General features: G+C 41.4%; 2 protein-coding genes across 2 annotated transcripts in view; both read left to right on the plus strand.

Annotated features, from left to right (window-relative positions):
- The window catches only part of ZFP91 (ZFP91 zinc finger protein), a 31,935-nt gene extending 18,388 nt beyond the window's left edge, over positions 1 to 13,547 (plus strand). The window contains 10 exon segments of the mRNA XM_006903648.1: positions 4,936 to 5,148; positions 5,378 to 5,414; positions 6,023 to 6,124; positions 6,568 to 6,702; positions 7,677 to 7,727; positions 8,476 to 8,554; positions 9,715 to 9,829; positions 12,618 to 12,717; positions 13,051 to 13,446; positions 13,448 to 13,547. Of these exon segments, the coding sequence (XP_006903710.1) occupies positions 4,936 to 5,148; positions 5,378 to 5,414; positions 6,023 to 6,124; positions 6,568 to 6,702; positions 7,677 to 7,727; positions 8,476 to 8,554; positions 9,715 to 9,829; positions 12,618 to 12,717; positions 13,051 to 13,446; positions 13,448 to 13,547 (1,328 nt within the window).
- Positions 13,548 to 18,738: 5,191 nt separating this feature from the next.
- On the plus strand, positions 18,739 to 20,354 carry CNTF (ciliary neurotrophic factor). Its single transcript, XM_006900423.1, has 2 exons — positions 18,739 to 18,852; positions 19,896 to 20,354. The coding sequence occupies exons 1-2, from the start codon at positions 18,739 to 18,741 to the stop codon at positions 20,352 to 20,354; spliced, it is 573 nt and encodes a 190-aa protein (XP_006900485.1).
- The last annotated feature ends 5,942 nt before the right edge of the window (positions 20,355 to 26,296 follow it).

The following is a 26,296-nucleotide window of genomic DNA, read 5'->3' on the forward strand; positions in this document are numbered from 1 at the left end:
GGCACACAACAGCTGTGAGACACGCTCACTTCTTTCTTTGAAGGACCATGTAGTTTAAGCTTTTTGTTATTTGTTCTATATTTGTTCCCATTCCAAAGAAGGGTGACCCAACAGAGTGTGGAAACTATAGAACAATATCGTTGATTTCACATGCAAGCAAGATTCTACTGAAGATTATCCAAAAATGACTGGAACAGCACATCAGCAGAGAACTGCCAGAAGTCCAGGCTGGGTTTAGAAGGGGTCATGGTACTAGGGATATTGTAGCTGATGTTAGATGGATCTTAGCTGAAAGCAGGGAATACCAGAGGAATGTATATATCTGTTTCATTGATTATGCAAAGGCGTTTGACTGCGTGGATCATAACAAGCTGTGGCTGACTCTGAGAAGAATGGGAATCCCAGAACATTTAATCGTGATAATGTGAAAACATTTAATCGTGATAATGTGAAACCTATACTTGGACCAAGAGGCAGTCGTCAGAACAGAGCAGGTAACACTGCATGGTTCAAAATTGGGAAGGGTGTGCGCCAGGGATGCATCCTATCTCCATACCTTTTCAACCTGTATGCAGAGAGCAGATTATCCGAGAGGCTGGGCTCTATGAGGAGAAGTGGAGTCAGAATTGGTGGAAGATCTATTAACAATCTGCATTATGCAGATGAGACAACCCTGCTTGCTGAAACTGAGGAGGACCTCACGCACTTGCTGCGAAGGGTCAAGGACTGTAGCCTTCAGTATGGACTGAGGCTCAATGTCAGGAAGACAAAGATTCTCACCACTGGACCAGTTGGCAGCATCAGGATGGATGGCGAAGAGATTGAGATTGTTCACAACTTCAGTTTGCTCAGTTCCACAGTCAGCACTCTTGGCACTAGCAGCCAGGAAATCAAAAAACGTATTGCGATGGGAAAGTCTGCTGTTAGGGACCTCTCTAAAGTGTTCAAGAGCAATGGTGTGTCTCTGGAGACTAAGGTGCGTCTGATACAGGCCATGGTCTTTTCAATTACTTGTTATGCATCATAGAGTTGGACAATGACTAGGGAGGATAGGAGAATTGATGCCTTGGAGCTGTGGTGCTGGAGAAGAGTATTGAATGTACCATAGACTGCCAAAACAAACAGATTCATCTTGGAGAGGGTTAAACCAGGCTACTCCTTGGAGGCAAGGATTCTGAGGCTCCGTCTAACATACTTTGGACATGTTGTGAGGAGGGACAGGTCCTTGGAGCGGGGACATCATGCTTGGTAAGGTGGAGGGACAGCACAGGAGGGGAAGGCCCTCTATGAGGTGGATTGATTCAGTGACTGGGGTAATCGGGATGGGTGTGTCAGAGGCAGTGTGATTGGCACAGGATAGAGCAGGGTTTAGGGCTGTTGCACATAGGGTCGCTATGAGTCGCAAGCGACCCAACGGCACATAACAACAATTTAAGTTTGCTCTTTTGATTAGTATCTCTGAAGTAACAGGAATGCTGAAGAAGACTATTTAAAGATCACAAAGCTAGATGAGCACATCTGAATGTAGAAGTCACATCTTACTACCAGTAATTAAGGGGTGTGTGTAGGGGGGGTGTGTGTGTGTGTATCTCCCCATAGTGGTGTGGTATATAACATGTCAGATGCTGTCCTGAAGTCAGTCATTCAAATCCACCAGGCACTCTGTTTAAGAAACCCACTGATCTGAACAAACTTGGAGAGCATTTATATATATTTTATATATCTATATCTGTGTCTATATATATATAAATTTTATTCATATAAGGAACTAGTCTGTCCCTTCCTAGTATTTAGGTTTCTAGTTTTACACTGCTAGAACCAGTGCTGCAAAAAACAAAGACCACTCTTATAAAAAGTTAAAGTTTTGCACGCAAGTAGATTCCTTGTTACTTGGTTACCAGGAAGAGTAGAGTAAAATTGATAGTAATGGTGGTGGTTTTGTTGTGTACTGTCAAGTTAATCAACCCATAGCTGACCCTTTGTCAAGTTTTCAGAGGCACCGGAGGAGATTGTCCATGTTTCTGCCATGGAGCAGCTGGTGGCTTCAAACCACGTGCCTTCGAGATTGCAGTGTGTGGCTTCTTGCCACTAGGCCACCAGAGATCCCTTAAGATAGTAAACATTTACTTAAAGGTGGAGGGAATGGCAAGATAGAATAAGTAGACATTCAGGCATGATCAATTGAAAATAAAAATCGTCAGTGACGTCCTCTTAACTTGGTTCCACAATTGACACTCTTGGCACTGGCAGCCAGGAAATCAAAAGACATAGGGAAAAGTCTGCTGTCAGGGACTTCTCAAGTGCTGAAGAGCAATAATGTCAGTTTAAAGAGTAAGATGCATCTGATCCAAACCGTGATATTTTCAGTTACTTGCTATGCATCTCTAAAGTTGACAGTGACTAAAGACATCAGAAGAAAAATTAGTACTTTTGATTGTGATGTTGGAAGACAGTGTGCAGTATCTCATGGACTGCTAAAAGAACAAACCAGTATGTCTTGGCAAAGGTGCGGCCAGGGTACTTCTTGGAGGCACAGATGGGTATGCTTCACCTCACTTATTTTAGGCATGTTAGGAGGGACCAATTCTTGGAAAAGACTTCATGCTTGGAAAGGTGGAGGGGTCAGTGAAGTAGAGTCAGACCTTCAAGAAAAGGGCTGTTAATGGTGGGCTCGAGTATATGAGATGACGAAGATAGCACAGGACAAATCAGGGTTCAGATCCATTGTTCACTGTGAGTCCTAGTCGACTGAGTGGCACTTAAAAACAGCAGGTATTTGGGATATTGTTCTAATATTGATTAATGTGATAAAGTGATATTTAAAAAACCAATTTGTAAATTTTTACTCATGTCACAAAAAAATATACAGTGCTGTGCTGATTTTGTATGTGAGTCATTTTATATGTGCCTTTTATAGGATAAATTTCTAGTACTTAAGGAGAGACTGTATGTGAATTTGTAATTTCGATAAATACTGCCAAATTGTTCTCCATAGAGGTAATGATGTGCAAACAGTAACAACTCTCTTAAAGTTCCTGTTGTCCTACAACTTTGTCACTACAGTATCTTATAAAATATTTGGATCACTGTCCTATAAGTGGCTTCATCTACATTTCAATTTTTTATTAGAGTTTGAAGTTTTTGGTTGTTTTTGTTTTGTGTTTCTATGTTCGAGTGTTGCATTTTTCTTCTACTAAGCTGCCATTTTTGTTTGTTGGGCTATTAGATTTGCCTTGCATGCAGAAATTATTTTTAAGTAGTCATGTGTGTCTGTCTTAAGACCTCTTTTTTAAGTTTTGTGCTATTTTCAGAAAGAACTTTTTCCGTTCTGAGATTAGTATTAAACCTTCCATTGTCAAGTGGGCAGGAAAGCCTGGTTACTGTTACGGTTACTGTTAGGAGAAGATAGCCGACTTCACCTTACTTCATTCATTTTTCTTTTTTGGGAGTTTCAATGTATTTTATATCAAATTATTTTTCTGTTAAATAATTTATAGATACTGTGTGGCATTGAGAACTCTTCACACTTCTTCCTTGATTTATGTTCATTGGTCCTAACCCTTCCTGCCTTCTGAGCACTGTTTTTGAGCAGATTGTTGCTTGTTAGTGATTGATTAAATTGGAACCACAACACCACATTTCACCACTAGTATTGTTACTCACCTTAGAACTGCCTGTTATGGGGATATTGGACTGAGTTCCCAGGTTTCAGATTGACACCCCCCCCCTCCCCCAATTCCTTTGTTGACTGTGGAGCCAAGCAAACTAAAGCTGTGAACAATCTCAATCTCTTCACCATCCTTCCTGATGCTGCCAGTTGGTCCAGTGGTGAGAATCTTTGTCTTTTTTGACATTGAGCCTCAGTCCATTTTGGAGGCTGCAGTCCTTGACCCTCTGCAGCAAGCGCTTCAGGTCCTCCTCAGTTTCAGCAAGCAGGGTTGTGTCATCTGCATAACACAGATTGTTGATGAATCTTCCACCAATCCTGACCCCACATTTCTCCTCATAGAGCCCAGCCTCTCGGATAATCTGTTCTGCGTACAGGTTGAAAAGGTATGGAGACAGGACACATCCCTGGTGTACACCCTTCCCAGTTTTGAACCATGCAGTGATTCCTTGCTCTGCACCAGTAGCCAGGAAATTAAAAGACGTATTACCTTTGGAAAGTCTGCTATTAGAGACCTCTCCAAAGTACTGTAGAGCAATGGTGTCTCTTAGGAGACTAAGGTGCGCCTGATACATGCCATGGTCTTTGCTGTCACTTGTTATGCATCAGAGAGTTGGACAATGACTAAGGAGGATAGAAGAATTGATGTCTTTGAGCTGTGGTGCTAGAAAAGAGTAATGAATGTACTCTGGACTGCCAAGAAAACAAACAGATTCATCTTGGAGAGGTTTAAACCGGGCGGCTCCCTGGAGGCAAGGATTCTGAGGCTCCGTCTAACAAACTTTGAACATGTTGTAAGGAGAGACCAGTCCTTGGAGAGGGACATCGTGCTTCGTAGGGTGGAGGGACAGCGCAGGAGGGGAAGACCCTTTATGAGGTGGATTGATTCAGTGACTGGAGTAATCACGTTGGGTGTGTCAGAGACAGTGGGATCGGCACAGGACAGAGCAGATGGCACATAATAACAGCAACAGCCATTACTTTGTAATATGAATATCATCTTTCTTGCATATTTAATTTAGGTGTTTTTGTTTAAGAACTCTTATTATGTTCAGACTCAGAGCTGACGCTCCAGTGGGTTTTCAGAGTCATTAAATCACACTGGAGGAGATTGCCCATCTTTGCCCCATGGAGCAGCTGGTAGACTTGATCTGTTTTGGGATTAGCACAGTTCTTACCACCAGGCCATCAGAGTTCCTTTGTAGATATTTACAGATGGTTATTGGTTAACTATAAACTCAAAATGAATGCTATTTGTTTTTATCTAGATCCCAAGGAAGAGAGAGAAGAAGACGAGGCTTCTGCCCTCCCTCAGGAAGTGTCCATTGCTGCCACGAGGCCTCACCGGGGCTGGCGCAGTAGTAGCAGGACGTCTGTCTCCCGCCATCGTGATACAGAGAACACTCGGAGCTCTAGATCCAAGACCGGTTCATTGCAGCTCATCTGCAAGTCAGAACCCAATACTGATCAGCTTGATTACGGTACAGTGCTAACTGAGCACAGATAATTAGTATACCGCTTTTAAATGGAGTGTTGAATGTTTACCTTCTGATACTGAGCATAGTTGTTTAAAAATGGCATTTTCGCCTTTTCTCCTGACAGTTTGCAGATAGCCTTGTATTTGTCATTATTGCAGGCAGTGATTACAAAGGAAAAAAATGTTTATATAGATACTTTAAATGTTTTAATTTTTGCTTTGTTTTGTAGCAGATGTTGGAGAAGAGCATCAGTCACCTGGTGGCATTAGGTAGGAAACTTTCTAGTTCTTTATTACACAGCACAATCACATTACATGATGCAGATGTTTAAGTTCTATATAAAAAATCTTGAGCTGTAACAGAGCTTGCTTTTAGAGAATTCTGTTTGAGTGTTCAATTTAGATTCAGCACTGTCCTTGATTAGAGCATTCATAATGTAATCTTGTAGTTAACTTAGTTAAAAATGTTTTACTTACCTCTTATGTTCTTACTTTTTCTTGCTGGGAATGTGAAATGTGGCTGTTTTAAGCATTTTTTTGACATTTCATCAGTGTCTTCAGTGATCATGTAATTTTCATTTGTTGATAGACCTTTTTGATACAGCAAAATGTTACAGTATGAAGTCAGAGATTTTTTAACTTCATACCATTCAGTAACCATTATCCCGACCCTCAGTGAAATGGCAGTATATCTAGGAGTAGTTCCAATTGCTACTTAGATTAAAGCAGGTAGATTGCAGTTTAGCTAAATCAGGAGGGTTAAAAATCCCAAATAACTGTGTTTTTGGCAACTTTTTACAAGTACGGTACCAGATAAAATCCCGTCAGATAGAATTGTTAACAACTAAAATTCCCCATCTCGTCTTTGCTTCTTTTAGTAGTGAAGAGGAAGAGGAAGAAGAGGAGATGTTAGTCAGCGAAGAGGAAATACCATTCAAAGATGACCCACGAGATGAAACTTACAAACCACACTTAGAAAGGCATGTCTCAGATTTTGTTCACATCTTACGTGTGAAAGGTTAATAAGTAGGATTTGTTGCATCATTTTGTTGCCAACTAGTGACTTGACTTGAGATGATATGTAGTTATATCCATATGATTTCATATTCTCTTCTTACTTATTGTCTATATGTTTTAACTGGGCATCTTGAATTTCCTGAATACATAGACATTTTTAACTTGTCTCCTTTCTCTTAATAGATGGTCAAGTTTAATTCTGTAATATCTTTAGCCTGGAGTCATATACCAAGGTGTTATATACTGTTAGCAGTGCATATCAGGAATAACAGTCAGAGAGTTCACACTTCATAAGCTGAAAATTATTTATCCCCAAGTCAGAGGTCCCTAAGCTTTACCTTGTTACTTAGTTTTCTTTGACATGCACTTCTTTTTCATATTAAAGTTGATATTTCTGTGTTTTCAGGGAAACTCCAAAGCCACGGAGAAGATCAGGGAAAGTGAAAGAAGAGAAAGAGAAGAAGGAAATTAAAGTGGAAGTCGAAGTGGAGGTGAAGGAAGAAGAGAATGAAATTAGGGACGATGAGGAGCCACCTAGGAAGTGAGTAATTATTGCTTAATGATAAATCATAGAAAACGAATAGATCTTTAAGCAGAAAAGAAGGTTGGACTAGGAGAATATGCTTGAAAATATTTTCTTCAAAAATATTTCCAAAATTTGTCCTCGGGCAGCTGAACCTCTTAAGACCTTGAAGAGTGTGCTTTTTAATTCAAAACATCTCTTGTCGAGTACTGTTAGGTCAGTTCCATCTCGTTAATGGTCTTGAATAGGACCAAGTAGAACTGCCAACAGGGCTTCCAGCGCTGGAATCCTGATGGGAATGCATGTGGCACTGTCTTTCTCCCGTGGAACAACTGAGTGGGGTCAAAGGACTGGCTTTTTCTATTAGTGATGGAACAATTAACTATGATGCCTTGAAATGATGAGGGCAGACAGTAGCTGTAGGGATGCAAGGATAGCAACAAGTATAGCAGATGTAGACCCTCAAAGGAAGGATAAATTAAGCAGAAGATGTGATAGTCCATAAAAACATTCTCCTTAACAACTGTTTACTAATGCAGAGAGAAAATTTAAATGTTTAGACTTTTTTTATTTTTTCTCAAGCCTCCAATCTACTTGTGTCTGGTTCTCTTGCAGAGTATATTCTTGAGATTTTAGACAAAAGATTCTTTTTTCCTGTATTCTAATTGGCCCACATGTAGGGCAATGTCCTTCTAGTGCAGTAATTCTACAAATAATATAACCTTGCAGTTTTATCCAAATTTTCCATGGTATTGTCTAGTTTATAAAGCACATGTATTTAACTTGTGATGTAAACCAAACTAAAACCAAAATTACCTAAACATGAGATACTTGCTTGCTTTGCCAGGTGTTTCTTTGGTTTTTTAGGTATTCTGGGTTATCCTTTCCGTATGCCACCTGCTCTTTGATCTTAACTGTATGTCTTCATTGGTCCTTCACTCTATAAACACCAGTGTGGAATATGTGGCAGTTACTCTGTTCTTTAATTATAGGAGAGGAAGAAGGCGAAAAGATGACAAAAGCCCTCGGTTACCCAAAAGGAGGTGAGTAACTTGAATTGTTTTGTAGCTTATTTGTCGCACTAAGCAGTTAATCAAGGCCTCTTAATAATTCAGCATGAAATGGCTATTTAAAAGTTTGGCCAAGCAACTTTTCTTTTAATGTCTTCTTGGAGCCTGTAGCTAAGTACTTGGCTGCTAACTGGAGAGGCAGCTGTGTGAACCCACCAGCAATGCTGTGCGGGAGAGAGCTGCAAACCTACCTCTGTAAAGAGGTTTGGTCTTGGAAACCTGGTGGGGGTAGGGGGGACAGTTTTTCTATGTCTCATAGGGACATAGGGAGTCGAGAATCTGTGTGATGGCAGGAGGTTTGAGGTTTTGGTTTATAGTTGAGTTGCATCATATATGTATTTTTAGCTCTTTCAGACATTGGTCATTTTCTGTTAATACTAACAAAGTCTCTGCAGACCATATACTAGTTTAAAAGTGTTTCATTCTAAATAGTGTAAATAGCTTACTTCAGTTAGGGAACTCTGGCAGTGTAGTGGGTAAGGAGTCAAGCACTGCCAATCCAGAGGCAGACGGTTTGAATCCACCAGCTGCTCTGTGGGAGAAAGATGAGCACATTGCATCTCTTGGGCAATTTACAGCCTCTGAAAACCCACTGGAGGATTAGCTGTGAATTGGTTCTGACTTGACAGTACATAAGATAATATGATATAACTGGAATTAAAAACCACTGTGCCAACTCCTCATTTTTCATTGCTAAGTTTTCTCCTTCATTTTGATACAGGAAAAAGCCTCCAATCCAGTATGTCCGCTGTGAGATGGAAGGATGTGGGACAGTTCTTGCTCACCCTCGCTATCTGCAGGTCAGTGAGGGCAGTGGCTGTGTCAGGCCACCTTGAAGGTGTAGTTCACTATTAGTTTCCATACTCATATTAACAATGTGTTGATATTTTTTTTTAACCTAGGCCTAGGAGGTTTAGAAGAACCCATAATGTAGAGAAAAAGTTTTCTATAAAGGTGAAATTACTCAAATCATGCAAAAAAATGACTAGGAAACTTAAGACATAACTGAATGGTTAATTTTTCTTGGCCTGTTTCAGTTTTTCCCCGTGAAGTAGGAGAGATTGACCTACTGAAAGAGATCACCAAGACTGAGTCACAAACATTATTAATAGATTAGGGCAAAAGTAAAGTTGGCAACTCAGATTGGTGAATTTGGGGGGGGGGGGATTATTGGTTGTTGTTGGGTGTCATCAGGTTAGTTTCATCCTAACGGAACTCTCCATACAACAGCTGGAATACAGGGCGTTTATAATACATAGAACAATTTGTTTTAAGTATAGTTAGTGAAGAAGTAAAGGTACAACATATTTAGGTCTGACAATAACTATGTAGGTAAAATAGTAAGGCCTAAAAGCTTGAGAAATGCTTGCTTGAATTTTAAATTTTAATTCAGCTGCAAATACAACATGAGGCTAAAGTCTTATTCTTTTTGGTTTCTGATTCTGTTTTCTTTTAGGCTAGCTAAGTACTTACAGCATTATATCTCTATCCCCAGAGTTGCACTAGGAGACAATTGTCATTATCCCCATTTTACAAATGAGAACTAAAATGTAAAAATGCCTAAGTTCTTGTCAGAGATTACATTGCTAGCGAATGACAGATGGCGCTTGAAATCTCTCAAACTTAACTCCTCATCTTTAACTTGGAACTGACTGCTTGCTGAGCTGCGAGCAGGTTTCAGAGGCTCTAAGTCACAAGAGGAGACTGTTGGTCTTTCTCCTACGGGGTGACCGGTGGATTTGCATCACTTGAGAGGTGCTGCCTCCCTGTGATCTGCGTCACCGGAGCTTCTGGGTGGAAGCTGCTTCCGTACAATTGACGAATGCCTGTGTTCTTCGTCAACATGTGCACTGCCTTCCCAAACATAGACAAGCTTCTTTCTCTTGGGCACTTCTGGCTTAGCAAAGAAAGAGCTTCAGGAAGCTTTAATTTTTAACCCTTCTCAATTTTATTGTATCAGCACCACATTAAATATCAGCATTTGCTGAAGAAGAAATATGTATGTCCCCATCCTTCTTGTGGACGACTCTTCAGGCTCCAGAAGCAGCTTCTGCGACATGCCAAACACCATACAGGTACTTTCTAAAATAGCATATTTGTCAAGTAGCTAAAAGTGCTGTACTATAGGTGTGCAGATTGCTACTGCCATAATTTATTAAAGATTATACAGTTAATTAAGTGTGAAGGAGAAGTATAAAATATAGATAAGTTTTACAAGTGATGACAAGAGGAATGTCACAAGATAGCTTTCAGCCCCTTTTGGTTATTGTTGGTAGAGTCAGTTCTAACTCGCGGTGACCCTGTATACAAAATGAAATACTGCCTTGTCCTACAAAATGTTAATCCATGTCTTTGGGAGTCTTTCTGTTAGGCACTGACCACTGGTTTTGCTAGCTTGATTATAATTCCTTTTGTCACCTCAAGAATATTCTTTTTATTTGTTTGTTTGCTTATAATCCTCAATCCTAAGCCACCCTAATTCTGCTTTCTGCTCTAGAGATTTCCATATTCTGAACTTTGATGAGCCAAACTTCGAAACTCATTGTTTTCAAATTGGCACTGACTGATAGCTGACCTTCCATTAGGTCTCTGAGGCCATAACTGGAAGAAATTGTTCATCTTGATCTGAGTGGATTAGATCTGTTAAACTAGCCTTTGTGGTTAGCCGTTCAACCTCCTCCAAGACCAGGCCGCCAGAGCCCTTCGTACGGCCACGTGTCTGCTTTCAGCTGTGTTGTATAGCATATGTCAGTACTTTGATGTTTTTTTTTCCTCAGAATTCACATGCATTGTGCTTCACACTTTTATTTCATGCTCTTTCACTCCTTTTTGTTTAATACTGATTATAATGCGAGTTTATCTCGTGCTTCATTTTGATTACTTGTCCTTTGATGAGCGTGGTTTCTACCTTTGGTTATTATGAATGCTTTCATATCTCTTAACTATATATGTAAGAATGAAATGACTGGATCATTTGTTAACCTATGTTTAATCATTTGAAGACTTTCAGAATATTGTAAAATTCTCATTTCCGCACCAGCAGTGTATGAGGTTTCTCGTTTCTCCACATACTCACCAGCACTTGTTTATTGACCTTTGACTCAAGTCATACTAGCCTTTGTTCTTCATTTCCCTGATAACATCATAGTGAGCATCTTTTCTGTTGCTACCTTGTCCACTTGTTGACAGTCCAATTTAAAATGGGCTATTACTCTGAGTTGTACAGTTCCTTTATATATTGTAAACATAAGTCCTTTGTCAGAAAAATTATTTTCTTCTCCTTTGGGTTGTCTTTTTATGATCTTGATAGTATCTTTGGAAGCACAGTTTTTACTTTTAATGAAGTCTTAGGGTTGTTGTTGTGTTTTTTTTTTTCTGTAGTACACATTTCTACATTAACAGTTTCTGTGGTTGTACATTATAGTGTCCTCATCAGAGAAGCCTTTGCTAAATCCAAGGTCAATAAAGTTTGTCCATATGGGTTTTTTTCCTAAGAATTCTGATAGTTTTTACTCTTACATGTAAATCTTTGATTCATTTTGATTTAATTTTTATATTTAAGGTAAAGATTCAGCTTTATTGCTCTCGCATCATTTTACTAGAGACTATCTTGCCTCATTAGGTAGCGCTTATGACTGTCAAGAAAAAGGCACATATTTTCAGTCTACTACCTGCTTTATTCGTGGAAGGAGGAGTGGCATCCACTTCCATAATAGCTTGCCTCCGGAAACCCTGTGAACCTGGAGAGATGATGAAAGGCACCCAAGCGTCGAGGACTCTTCTTCATAGGGTCGCTATGAGTCGCCTGCGACTTGACGGCACTTAACAACAACAACCTGCTTTATTAGAGAAAGATAGGCAGTTCCGCCCCCCCCCCCACCCCGCCTCCATGTGATTAATGCCTCTCAAAACCTCCTGCAGTGTCAGCTCTGAGTTGATTCGGACTGGATGATACATAACAACAACAATACAATATCTTGCCTTGTTGAGTGGACTTGGTATCATTGCTAAAATTTGGTTAACCATAGGTACTGTGAGTGTAGGGAGCTTTGGTGGCCTAGAGGTAAGAAGCTCTTTTACAGTCCCGAAGGCGCGTCATTTAAGGCCACCAGCTACTCTGAGGGAGAAGGATGGACAATCTCCTCCCATGCAATTAACTGCCTCTGAAAACCCACCAAAGGGTCAGCTCTGGGTCAGTTCTGACTCTACGATACACAACAGCTGTACGTTTATTTCTGCACTATCCTGTTTCAGTGATCTGTATATACTTGTTAACATTCACACTCCCTTATTGCCAACTATCAGAACCAATGCATAGCTGATCCTTCAGTGAGTTTTCCGAGGCTGTAAATCACATAGGAGTAGATTCCCTTTCCCCCTCTCACATTACCACTGGTGGATTTCAACCAACAGAGATATACACTGCCTTTGGGTTAGCAGCACAATTCCCTACGGCTGATGCCACCAGAGCTCCTCGTAGATTTTCTGGTTTGCAATGTTTTTTAAACCTGAAACAGAGGGTGTAAGGTGTGGATTTTTTTTCTTTTTAAGAAAGAATATACCAAATTGTTACATAGAAACTTTCTGCTTTATTAGGCTGTGAAAGAAAGGAGCAGGGGGAGAAGTTTAAATAATAAAATCTTTGGGAAATGTAGTTGTTTACTTGATAAACAGTAATCTAGGTATCCTGGTAATCCTAAGTATATCTTAATGCTGCTGAATGTGTCAACTAATGAAAACAATATATATCCCTTAATATTTTGTTTATATATTGAATACAGCATGGCTTTTGCTCTGTAAATTTATCTACCTGAATTACTTAGATTCTAAATGGAACCTTAGCCATGTTCTTTTTCTTCTTAGATCAGAGGGATTATATTTGTGAATATTGTGCTCGGGCCTTCAAGAGTTCACATAATCTGGCAGTGCACCGGATGATTCACACTGGTGAAAAGCCGTTACAGTGAGTATGTCCTCTCTGGGGATCTCCTGAGTGTGAGAGCGTTTGCCCCACCAGAGAATTACCTCCTTGGCAAACATGTCACCTGCGACCATTGTTGATTTTTACCAAATTAAAAAGTGGATTTTGATTTATTTTCTGCTTTGTTTATCAAGCAGCCAGAAGGGAGGAAAGAAACTGATTTGTTTTTCATCCAAGTAGCTTTTCCTAATCCTTCATGAGAAATATATGTTACCACTTGTTGCTTGCATTTGTAAGCTCAATTTTTATCATAGAAGAGCTCCCTTAATTTTCGATTTGATTAGACATTTCTTCTCCCATTTCCGTTCTCCTTAGATGTGAGATCTGTGGCTTTACTTGTCGGCAAAAGGCGTCCCTCAACTGGCACATGAAGAAGCATGATGCAGACTCCTTCTACCAGTTCTCTTGCAATATCTGTGGCAAAAAATTTGAGAAGAAGGACAGTGTAGTGGCACATAAAGCAAAAAGCCACCCCGAGGTGCTGATTGCAGAAGCTCTTGCTGCCAATGCAGGCGCCCTCATCACCAGCACAGATATCTTGGGCACTAACCCAGAGACCCTCACACAACCCGCAGATGGTCAGGGTCTTCCTCTTCTTCCTGAGCCTTTGGGAAACTCAACCTCTGGAGAGTGCCTGCTGCTGGAAGCTGAAGGGATGTCCAAGTCCTTCTGCAGTGGGACGGAACGGGTGAGCCTCATGGCTGATGGGAAGTGGCAGCAGTGGGGGCACTGAAGGGCTGGTCATGAACTCGGATATCCTCGGTGCTACCACAGAGGTTCTCATTGAAGATTCAGACTCTGCTGGACCTTAGTGGGAGGGAAGACTTTGTATTTAAAAGATAAAAAGGAAAAAAAATTTAAAGCATTTAAAATCTAGTAAAATAACTGAAGGGCCTGCTCTTTCCATTGTGGATCACAGCACATAAACATACCCATTCCCTGTTTTCCCTCTCTTGTCCCCTTTATAAAATTGATGCTGCGTTTACCGGAAAGGTGGACAGAAAAAAAGTTCTTAAAATAAAGCAAGAGTTAAGCCTTATCCTCAGTTCCAGCCAGGCAGATTTCCTGCAGATCCTTTTCCAGCCTGTAACTGATGTGCTTTGGATCAGCTTCTAATTCTTAGAGTATATTACTGCCCTCTAAATCCCTTCTCCTTTACTGCTGCCCTATGGTTCTGGCTTCTACCCAGTGCGGCAAACGTATCCTCATAGTATCATATAATTCTAATCTCCAGAGGCTGGCAGCTTGACTTGGCACTTTAGGACTCCTCGGCAAGGTGAGCTGTAAAAACAGCACACATCTCTTAACCCCCTTTTCCTCCGTTTCCCACTGGATTTTGGAAAGGAAGGACATGTGGGGAACCATCTTCATTGACCCCAGCACTTCAGTCCCCTCCCAACATCTCCATTTGGCTCTCAATGGTGCTCTCTTGTGTGAAAGCAGGCTCCCATGAGGGAGGGGGGGGCTACCCTTTACACGGTCTGACTGTGAGACAGAGCTCTGTCCCAGTGAGACAGTGAGAAAAGTCCCAGGCTAATGGCAGAAATTTGCACTTTGAACATGTATGTTTTTGTGTTGTGGAACTGAGATTCCTTATTTATTAACAGAAAGTCTGATTTTTTTTTTTTTTTTTCAAATCTTTGTTGCTATATTTTTGGGGGCTGAGGGAGATAAGTTTATTTTGACGTGGGGTCCTTTTCTCATAAGAGGTACTTTTGAGGGCAAGACAGATTGAAGAAGCACAGCCAGCCTCTAAAAGCATAGCTCTCCAGTGGCCTTTCGAAAGCTGGTCCTCAGTACTAACAGTCACTACAGTAGCCTAGTACTTGTTGGGAAGCCTTTTTACGGACAGATAGTAGGTACATGTTAACAAGAACTCTTTGAGATTTTTAGAGCATTCAGATCTAGGAATTTTGAGGAGAAGATTTTTCAGGGTCTCAATTATAGAGGAGTAGTTTTCTCTTAGATCTGGCTTTGGCTTTTAGGTATTTGTTTTTGGTTTGGGGGTGGTTTGGTGTTCGTTCCCCCCCCCCCCTTTTTTTTTTTTGGTCCTCACCATTTCCTTAAACATACCTCCTAATTGACCCATCTCTGGACTCATACTTTATTTTGCATTGATCTATCATTGGTCCATTCCAGCTTTATAGTATTAGTATGGACACTGATGCTAGTAAAATGAGCAAAGTAAATGGAATTGAAAAGACTACGTCAGAGAGAGCTACTTGTTTCTGTTGGTTCAGCAGAGGTAAGGCTGGTTCATTAGATAAAAGTTAATAGAGAAGACATAGAGAATAGGTAATAATCCTGGAGTTCTGGGAATGGCCGTTTTGGTCAGGATTGAGATTTTTATGGAATGAATTGCTGTCCCTGGGAGAGAGAGGTAGAGTTTTGATGTCGGTTTTTAACCTCAGAAGATTAAAGAGCAGATTTTGATGCATTTTTAGAGACTCAACAGGGCAATTCTTATCCTTCTGTTTACCTCAGAATCAGCAGTTGAAGGCTTCATTGTTCATTGTCTGAAATGTGTGATGACTGTTGGAAAGAATGAACTTTTGCTGAGAACAAAATTAGACACAGCTTGTTTTTCACAAACACTAAAAATTCGAAGTCCGTCAGTTTTCTCTTAGATTTTTTTTTTGCATCAAGAAGGGTAACAAAATGTCATCTCTGAAAGACGCTTACTTTACACCCACTGGTGTCAGTAATTGGAATGCCAGGGAATTGGGAGTGAGACACCTACAGTGAAGGATCTTAAAAGCGCTATTGTTTCTTTTCAGTGTGTTGCAAATTTGCCATCCCTCATCAATATAGGGGAGTAGAAAGTGGAATAAAGATAGAGGGGATCTAGAATAGACTCCACAAGAAAGTCTTGGAGTTATACTGAATAGGTTTGAAAATAAAAGCCCATAGCAGAGTTGTTCCACTCAAATAGAAAGCATTTTTGTACTGCTTGACTAGCTCGTCTCTATCCCTTCCTGCATCCTCTGTCTCCTTAAATTTAATTTATGGTGGTAAGTCGTCAGTTTTAGCCACCTACACAAAAGCTGACTACATGAGAAAATCTTATTTTTCTGAGATAAGGGGACATTTCATTTCTTTCTGTAAGCCCTCCATCTCTACAAAAGCTCTTAATAAGAAACTTCCTATTCTTCCATCCTTTTTTAAATTTCCTTTTGGTCCTCTTTATTTGCCCACAGTTTGTCTCAGTAAATTATTGTAGTGGTTTTGCCATCAATTTCCAAATTTTTTTTCATGGACTTGTATTTTTCCTTTTGGAAACAGGAATGACAGCACAGTGAAGATATGATAATAAGAAAACTGTCTTCTATTAATCTGTTTTTTTTATTTCCTTTCTGTTTCAAATAATGATTATTTCATTGTCTTCCTAAGGAGTGCTTTCCCATAGTCAAATTCTGTAAACTTTTAAAATCACTTTCTCACTGTGTGTTCTTCATCTTGAATTGGCAGTTCTGAATCCCAATGATGTGATTGAGCCCCAGCTATTCATTGTTTGTAGGAGCTGTCCTTCCCCCTTCTTTGTGGTTGCCCAGGATTATTTGCATAACTGATACTCCTTAATGTGCTTCAGAGACCTTGAGTAAACACTGGCTAGATGTCCTGGAAGTCAAGAAGATTAGGAAGGTAGGAGAAGCACTTGAACCTGCTTTGTACCTGTCTGGAGAAAAAAAAAATAGTGTACTGTCAACCTCACTCAATTAGTCTGGTTGGTTGGAGTACTGTTTTTTTTCCTCCTGCCTTTTTACCCATTTTCCAATATGTAGTACTCAAGACAATGGAAAAAATGTAATGGATCAGTTTAAAATAATTTCTTTCCTAAGAGCCTTTTTATTTTTTCCTCTTTTCCTTTTTTTTTTGCCTGTTGTAATGTGCAGGACCTTCCTCCTTTGATGGGAGAGACATCTAGGTTCCTGAATCTAGGTTGAAAAGGCTATGTATTGAAAAAAAAAAATTATAATAAAAGGGATACTCTGCTTTTCAAATCCTTGTTTTCTCTTACTCTAGGTAAGACATACCCAAAATAAATATGTAAAGAAGAAAAATAAAGTCTTCATGGAAGCAGTTTGTCTTCCTTGGCTGTCCTGGGTCACAGTTCCCTTAGATTTGAAACACTAGAAGCCACAAGATGAGAAGAGCAGAGGCCCTCAGAACACATTACATATGGGGGACACTGTTGTTTGTTTTTGTTGATAAACAGTTAACTTTTGGTTCTTTTAAATTTTTTATTTCAAGTGATAAAATGTCTTGATTCTGGGTGAAGCTGACTGTTGGCGGTCCCTTTAATGTTCTAAAATTCAGTAGATACTCCCATCATGCTGACTCTTGACTCCAGGTGGTCCTACAGGACTGTCTTAGGTTTCTGAGGTGGGCATCTTTATGGGGGTGGACTGCCTTAGCTTTCTCCCTTTCAGAGTGTGATGAGTTCAAATCAAACCCTAGCCTTTTCGTTGGCAGCCCAGTACTTAGTACCCACTGTTCCAGGCCACCCTGTTAGTTTAGTAGAGGCAACCCTAATGATGCTATGCTGTTCGTTAATGTAACACCAACCTTGGTAGTGTTTACAATATGAGGGCTTCCCCAGAGTCAATGTTTATGTCAATTACTAAGTAAAAAAAAAAAAGAAAGAAAGAAAAACACACAACAAAACCCCACCTAGAACCCTCCTGCCTCATGTGACAGCTACTTGGGCCCCATTTCTCTTTCCCTTACTTTGTGGTTTTTGTTTACCTATGGAAATTTAACCCCGAGAAGGTGTGTGTTAGAGCCTGCCAGCATCTGTGGTTTCCAGTACTGAAAACTAATTAAATCACTTGGGGATGAAACCCAGTTAACATCATCCTCTTAATTTACTGGGTTAAATGGAATGGAATGGCAGCTCTCCACCTTCTAACTCTTTTATCCTCATTTCAAAGCCCAGTTCTTTTTCTTTCTTTTTTTTAAATTTTATTTTGTTAAGAATTCTGTGTTGTGACTAGAATAGAGAAGGAAGAGAGCATGTTGTCACTTGAGTGAGGCTGCTCAGCTGTTACCGAGTCAGGGCTGGGTGTTTCCTCTCCTTTGGAGACAGGCCTAAACAGTGCCTTCCTCCTCCTGGAGCTTCCAGGAAGGCATCGCGATTGTGATTAAAGATGCTGCTTCCTTAGTTGATTGTTATCAAATGGAAATTAAACCAGCGTGAAGAAATACTTACCAAAAGGATGGGATTGAAAAGCTGCCACAGTGTTCAAGGACCTGTTTTATACAAATTTTGTGTTTTGAACAAACACATGAAGGAAAGAAGGAGAGTGGAAAGTCAGTGGGTGAAACAACTTAGAATCGAAGACCTGCATTTAAATCTTAAATCTGTTCAATTTTGTACACATTATTTAACCTCATTAAGCCTTGGTCTCTTCACATATACAATGGAAATATTTGCCTCATAGAATTATTTTAAGGATCAAATGGAGTTTGCTTTAAAGCATTTAACATCGTGTCTGGCCATGTAGATACTTAACAAATGGTAGCTTGTATCTTCAATAATAACTTTATATTGCTGAATACTTTATAGGGTGAAAAAGACACAAGGCGCAAAAGGGAGAGTGATAATAAACTGAGCTGAAGATACTTGTCTATAAAATAGATCACATTAGGCCAGGGTGACATGAGGATTAGTGTGATAGTGACCTTGTTGCTAAGTGCAAAAGCAAAACAATGACATAAAAACAAATATGCTCAGCACGGAGAGGAGGAGAGAGATGGAGGCAGACGCTGTAGGAAAAAAAAGAGCTGATTAAAAAGGGGCCTTTGATTCCACGGGCACAAAAATCCACAGCCAGGAATTTGCTGCCACCTCTGAGTCAGGCAGGGGTGGGGGGTGGGGTGCTCAATCCCATTAGTAGAGAATGCCCAGTGGATTTAGTCTGTGAGAGTCACATTTCTTATTTGGACCAGTGTAGACAGAAGCAAGCCCAGCTCACTTGTTTCCTGGGACGGTTGAGTTAGGGGATGGCTTTCGCAGAGAACTCACCACTGACCCCTCACCGCCGCGACCTCTGCAGCCGCTCTATCTGGCTAGCAAGGAAGATCCGTTCAGACCTGACTACTCTTATGGAATCTTATGTAAGTTGCCTATTATTTTTTTTTTGGTCTATTTTCATCTCTTCTGATCCAGTCTCTTACCATCTTTTCCCAGCACCATTACCATTTATGAAAACCTCAGTCGTAGTCATTCATATATTGGGACATATTTGACTTGGCCCCTTCCCTTGAGGAAGCTCACGTGGCATGTTTTCATCCTTTCGAGCTATTGAGGAGGTAGATCGTTCCTTCTTCGCTCAGCTATGTTTTAGGTAGAATTGGCTTCATATCGAGGAGCTAATTTTTACTTTGTTTATATTCTAAATTCTTTCCCAGTCATTTGACTACAGGCCTTTGAAGCTGTGATGTTTGTCCCTATTCTGAATTTTTTTAAACAGTATATCCAGAAGACTAAGTAAGGTTTAAAGGATTGAGAAGAACAGCTATGTGAACTTCAGAGAAATTGTATAACACAACCAGTTTCTTCTCTCCATTATTAATCATTTGCTTTTTAATCCATATAGATAGAATAGTTAAGTATGCTAACAAAAAGACCCTCCTAGAAGATTTATTGGGGACTTGTCAGCATGCCAGATTTGAAAAACTAGCTTTTTACTGTTCCTCACTGCATTCATTGAAGGGTTGCTCTCAAACAGTAAGGTGAGTGAGGTTAGAAAAATCTTACAGTAGCTATATTCTAGGGCTAGGTGTGGCCCAGTCTCCAAGTATGTTTAAAATTCTTAAGTATGACTAAAATACTCCAATCTCTCAGTTTGAAGTGGGAAGGAAAATTTTTCTATTTAAGTGGTTTTGAACCTTTATAACCTAATAAAAGCTATAGATCCTTCAAATAAAAATGCCTATATATTCCAGACACTATGTTTAATAATAAAATAAGAGAGTCTCCGAGATAAAGTCCAGTCATAGACTCCAAATGAACACAAGTCCTGTTGTAGATGGTTTTTCTCCATAACTTGGGTCCTGGAGGGAGAGAGAGAGATTTTCTTGTGACTAGAGTGTGATTTGAACTAAGGGCATTGTGATAATTGCAGAAGGCATGATGCTTTTCCTGTGTCCTTGGCCAGGTCAGCCATCAGGGTCTGAACAAGAACATCAACCTGGACTCTGTGGATGGAGTGCCAATGGCCAGTACTGATCAGTGGAGCGAACTGACGGAGGCACAGCGACTCCAGGAGAACCTCCAGGCATATCGTACCTTCCACGTTATGTTGACCAAGCTTCTCGAAGACCAGCGGGTGCATTTCACTCCAACTGAGGGCGACTTCCACCAAGCGATACACACCCTGCTCCTCCAAGTCGCCGCCTTTGCTTACCAGCTCGAGGAGCTGATGGCCCTTCTGGAGCACAGGATCCCTGCTGTTGAGGCTGACAAGATGCCTGCTGTTGGCGATGGTGGTCTCTTTGAGAAAAAGCTGTGGGGTCTGAAAGTGCTACAAGAGCTTTCCCACTGGACAGTGAGGTCTATCCATGATCTTCGTGTCATTTCTTCTCATCAGACTGGAATCCCTGCCCATGGGAGCTAAGGACTAGGAAAATGTAGCAGTTACCCCTCTTGCTCTGCCTTGCTTTCTTGTCTAATGGAATACGCATGGCTCTTTGGGGCCTCACTTTCCCATCTTAATTTTGAGAACCTCCAGGATGTTTTCCCTGGGTAGAGTAGGAGACATGGACAGATGAGAGCTTAGGTTTAGTCTGGAGTGCCAGAGTGTTGGGAGATAAAGAGTAAGGCCAAGTCCATATCCTCAGTGCTCTAACCTGTGAAGGTAAAGGAGTGTATCTTTAATTCTAGTATTAGATGACTCTTCTTAGAAGACCAGTCAGTGTACTAAAAGGACTTTTCTAGCCAGTTCACACACTAGGGTAATAAAAATAACAGCTAGTAATGTAGATTCTCTACTGTATTGAGGCACTGTGCCCAGGGCTTGCTGTGTATTGTGTGTAATTTTCCTAACAACTCTGAGGTGTTAGGCTGATGAGATTGCAGGCCTACAGACATTTAGAACTGGCTCAAGGTCACACAGTAAATAGCACCCTAAAGTTTGACCCCAGATCTTTGTCAGTCCAAGCACATGAGAGGCCTGTATTGCTCCAATTTTTGGCCGCCATAGGTAAAAAGAGGTGCCTGTGAAATCCCTTTCCAGCTCTGAAACATGCTGATAGTTCGGTGTTGAAAGCAGTGTTTTTCCCTTACTTGACAAAGAGCCTGATGTCACCAACTTTTGAACTTGGGAAACTAGAGATGTGTTGTAACACAGCATGGTTTAAGTGCCCACAGAGGTTTGCGAGTATTGGGCTGGGCACCACTTGTACCAAGTTGCCTCCCAGTGACTATAATCGCAGACGGAGCGCTGCAGGTGCTGGAGCCCAAGCGTCCATGTACAGTGGGTGGAATAGTACTCGGGTTAAAAAGTCACAGAACTCTGTTGCCACACATTCTCTGGACTTAGTCATGAGGAGAGGGTGAGGCCCACTCTTCCCACTGGGAATACCAAAGACTCTGAAACAATATACGGTGAAGCCGCTCCACTGCACAACAAAGGGCCAGGGCCAGCCAGGCACATGGGCTATGCTGTGAGAGGCGCAAACTGGGAACTGTGGACATTGATGGGGAAGGTCACAGACAAGCCCTGTAAAGCTAAAAGTTCTTAGGTGTATATTTCACATGGACCCTCACTCATTCTCATTGAAACGGAGTCAGAATCAACTCATAGCTGACCTTCTAGAGGGTTTTCCTAGGCTATAAGTCATACCGGAGAAGAATTCCTATCTCTGTCCTGTGGAGCCACTGGTGGATTTGAACCACTGAAGAGGTGCTACGTTTGGATCAGCAGCACAAGGTCGTGAATCAGTGTAACAGAATTGTATGCAGCTTCTGTTGACTTTAGAAGTATGTCCGTAAGTCAGCACTGATCAGGGAGGTTTAGCACCCCAAGATTGCATAAAGGAGGGATGTCTATCTTTGCTGAACTCATGTCCTTTCCCACATGGGTTCATATCCGAGTTCCATGAAGTTAGTATCTGTGAGGACTCGGGCATTGTGACAGTAAGGGGAGAAGTAAGGTCCTGTTTTGCACTGAGCAGGGCTGTACTGCATGGATTAATAATACTAGGTGGAAATGTAATACCTGGCTTTGTCACTAACTTCCAGAGGAGGTGACCACTGAGGGACAAAATGTCCACCTTGGAGGAGGTGGGGTTCACCTGTGGCCCAGAGGTTGACGAGTTACAAAGAGACAGGCAATTGCCTTGTTAACAAGATGTCAGACAGTAACTTCAAATTTGGGTCCAGCTTATGTGGGTTGCTTTGTACAGTCATGTAGTTCCCACGCCAAATGCCTACGACTTACTTAAATGCTTCTTAATCTAAATTGTTCTGCTTAAGAGAGCAGCATTTTTTTTATTGGTAAATGTATCTGCATATTTTCGGTCTGCTCTTGAAGATTTATCTGGATAGTACTTTTAGCTCTTGTTTAATGGACAAGGGTGTGAGTAATATTTCTTGGGGACTGATGGGTTAGGAACTTGCTGGCTCTGAAAGGGGTGACCCTGCTGCAAGGATGTGCTTTCTGTCCAGACGGAGCAGGGCACAGGTCTACAGAGATCTTCAGGAATCAGTGGGGGCAAAGTTCCTTGTTAAGTGATAGAGGAGGCAGTTGTGAAGTGGCAGAGAGTCCAGAAACAGTATGAAAAGTAGGTGGCGATTGTTGGGATGAAGCACCACTGGGTCGGGCACTTGCTCACAACTGCTCATACTCTGGAGCACATTGATGGAGACACTGTGTCAGGCCACCCCTCTCCTTGACCAACCGTGACGTCGTCCTCCACGTTTTGGGCCTTCCTCATAGCGTGTCCAAAGTGTGCATGACATTCGGCTGGTTTCCACTGAATGCATCCCAAACACTGCTTAAAACTGAACTTATTTTCCTTAAACTTGGCAATATGCATCAAAATAAGTATGGAGAGACTTCTTAGGAAAAAAAGGTAAGGGGAAATGTTATTTTTAGAAAATTTTAAGATGAATGCATTTAATTTCTGCCCTCTGGTGGCCTGGTGAGTAAAAATTGTGCTGCCATCCGAAAGGCAGCGAGTTTGAATTCACCAGCTGTTCTGTGGGAGGAAGGTGCACACAGTCTTCTCCAGTGCGATGGACAGCCTCTGAAAGCCTGCGTGGAAGGTAGCTTTGAGTCGGTTCTGATAACTCATTTGGTAGAGTACTCCTTTCATCCCACTGGACCTCAGAAAAGGGTTGCGATGCTATTTCCTTGAAACCATCAAGAAATGGCATGGTTGAGACTTGGTACAGTTTGCATGCGTATTAGAGTAACTTGGCAAAGGCTAACAAATTACCCCAAATGTAAAGGCCCAGCATGGATAACATTAGTTTTGAGCTGATCAGGTGTGGGGGAAGTCAGAGTTTTGAGAAGTCACTGTAAAGTCATAGCCCTGGTATTCCTGTTATGTCAGGCAGCTGTGGATTAAAGCGCAATAGGTGACTCATTGTGGCCACTGGTCAAACATGGAAAGACAAGTAAATATTTCAGGGAGCCATGTCTGGAAAAATGTTCAGAATGGCCAGTGAGTAAATATTCAGCACCTCATGAGGTAGCTGAACACATTCCCTTTTTTTGGGAGTAAGAAGGATGCCGGTAGCTGAGGGTCCTCTGCCTTTGCCAGGATGTGAAAGGGTTGAGAGAAAAAGGCACACGGGAGAGGAGAATTTGGATATTCTGCTGATTTGCCGTATATATTGTTGCTGGTGGTTGCTTTCAAGTTGATTCCCTCTTAGGGTTCCTCTTGTGTCCAGAATTAGAGATGTGCTATGTCAGTTCTGCGTGGCTGTAACCTTTTGGGAACAGCCTACTAACCCTTGGACCAAGGCTTCAGCCTTCGCACCCCCGAGGGACAGGACGTGAGAGTGTGCATGCGTGCATATCTTTTACATTTGGTAAAAGTTACCAATGTCGTTTTTGGCTTCCTGCCTCTTCCCATCTTCAAATATCAGACCCAAGAATGGAGCCCTCTGAACATTGAACACTCAAAAAATGAAAATATGAAAACATCTCTTGATTCAAAAATTTCTTTAGAATCCTGAAGTCTAAAAAAGATAGACTTGATGAACAAAGAATACTTTCATCTTTTGGTGAAATAAGAAAATGCATGTGACTGAACGTAAAATGAATTACTTTTGTCTATTTTTGGCACATAGGAATAAAAGATGCAAAACCAGGTAACTAACAATCGTGTGTTAATTTGATCTTTGTGTTTGGGGATGAGCAAAGGGGAATTCAAAAGATGTCAACATTGGATGAAATGTAATCCTTCAGCCAGGGTCAGACTCAGTCATGCACGCTGAGTAAATCTCCATGATGCCGGGCCGCTGGGCAAAAATCCCAGGGCCAGCCAGCCTAGAAAAGGTTGATTGCCCCTCCACCACTGCTAGGCTCTGCCCTCTGGCTGTGTGGTCCTATCTGCTAGCCTGCACATGAGGAAGATTCCTTTCACATGATTTGACTCCAAGCATTCAAGCCTTCTAAATGGCAACTCAAATTGGGCCATTTCTAACCAGTTTGAAAGGAGTCCTCCTGGTGGCATCGTGGTTAAAGAATTTGGCCACTAACCAGAAGCACAGTCAAATCTACCAGCTCCTCCATGGGACAGAGATGCAGTTGATTTCTGTAAAGATATAAAGCCCGGGGAATATGGATCATTCTACTCTGTTCGTGAGTCTGAGTTGGAATTGACTCAAAGAAGAGGGAATCAGTTTGAAGATAGAAACTAGGTACCATCAAATCATCATAGCTCATGGCAGCTCATGTGTGTTACTGTGCCTGTCCCCCTGAGAGTCTCCAAGGCTGTGACCTTTTGGGAGCAGATTGCCAAGGCTTCTGTTGTGCCACTGGGTGGATTCAAACAGCCAACTTTAAGTGAGTATTTGGCCACTTAACCGTTTGTACCACTCAAATGAGGTACTGTGGAAAATCACAACAGAGTAAAGTTAAGTTGCTTGGATATTGCTTATTTCTGTCTACAGGTTTATAACCTGGAGGAGAACACTGTATTTCATGTTTTGCTTTGTACTGTTACACAGCTGACCCTCTTGCTGAAGGTAGTTTCATCACGCGAGAAATTGCTCAGCTCTCTCCTGCAGAGCAGCTGGTGGGTTCAAGCCCCACACCTTTAGCTTCCTAGGTAGTACTAATTTACCTTGTTATGCAATTTAATCCTGTAAGAGGATATCTATCTGGAGGGGGCTCTGGTGGCTTACTGGTGAGGAGTTGTGCTACACTAGGTTTGAATTCATTTGCTACTGCTTGGGAGAAAGGTGGACAGTCTTCTGTGCAAGTTAGTGCCTCTGACAACCTGCTGAAGGGTCAGCTGTGAATTTGTTCCAACTCTGGTACACAGTGACAAGGAAATGGTAGAATAATAGTCTGTAGCAAGTTATGGTGTTAACCCAAAGGCCGCAAGTCTCTGCTGGTTCAGATCCACTAGCAGTCGCATGGAAATAAGATGGGCAGGCTCACATTGTAATTTACAGCTTTGGAAAGGATGAAGGCTTCCAGTGGGTTGCACCAAGCTCCAGAACAGTGCGGTGTGGGATGTTTTCTGTTTTAAAAATATTTCTGTCACAGATGGGAGAAATGAAAAGGAGCATGAACTTGAGTCCAAGTTCCCTCTGTATCACAGAGCTGGCGTGTTAATTCTGTCTTCAGAGCTCCTTTTACTACATCCAAAGTCAATTAACACCCTGATAATGAGGTGACGTTATGCTGAATTTTTTTCTTTCAATTTTGTGAATCACTTTTCATAGGAAAAACTTGGCACGAGCCAATTTGTGCCAAATTTTACACTGTGACTAGTTTCCAAACCTTGGAAACATCTTTATTTTCCTTAGCTTTGGTACCATAGGTAGTTAACACGGTTTAGACAGTTACATGGAGGTAATTATCCATAACTCACAAATGACACCATGTGTGTGTAATGTCACAGATAGTGTGGATTTAGCATAGATATTTGGTTCAGAACAGAGGTCTGTAAGAATCTCAGGGGAAAACTGTCTTCCCAGATGAAGCTGGTTGTAGCCTATGAGACCTTTGGGCCTTTGGCCAGCCCAGTCTCTCAGCCTCCAGGCGACATCCACCTTAAAGCGCAGAGACTCAAGCTGTTCAGACCCTTTTCATGGTGGGAGGAGCCAGACAAGTGGTTGGAGAAGCCTGGCCAGCTCTAGAGGGAGCCAAGGAAATGTGCTAAGGCGCCGCCCCAGGATTTGTTAAAGCATGCACTTGGAACCGTCCTTCCAAGGCCCACACCCTGCTCTTAATATGAGGAGAAATTTGAACACCATTACTTTTGTCTCATCATGAAAGACATCAGCATGAGAAAGCTGCCAGTGGGTCAGAATCGGCTCTGGTTCTCCGGCTACAAAGTAGAAGCATTGGAACTGTGGCAGGAGTCCAAGCTGTTT

Source organism: Elephantulus edwardii, unplaced genomic scaffold (assembly GCF_000299155.1).
Source record: "Elephantulus edwardii isolate Elephantulus edwardi_28Jun2011 unplaced genomic scaffold, EleEdw1.0 scaffold00284, whole genome shotgun sequence".
Lineage (NCBI taxonomy): Eukaryota > Metazoa > Chordata > Mammalia > Macroscelidea > Macroscelididae > Elephantulus > Elephantulus edwardii.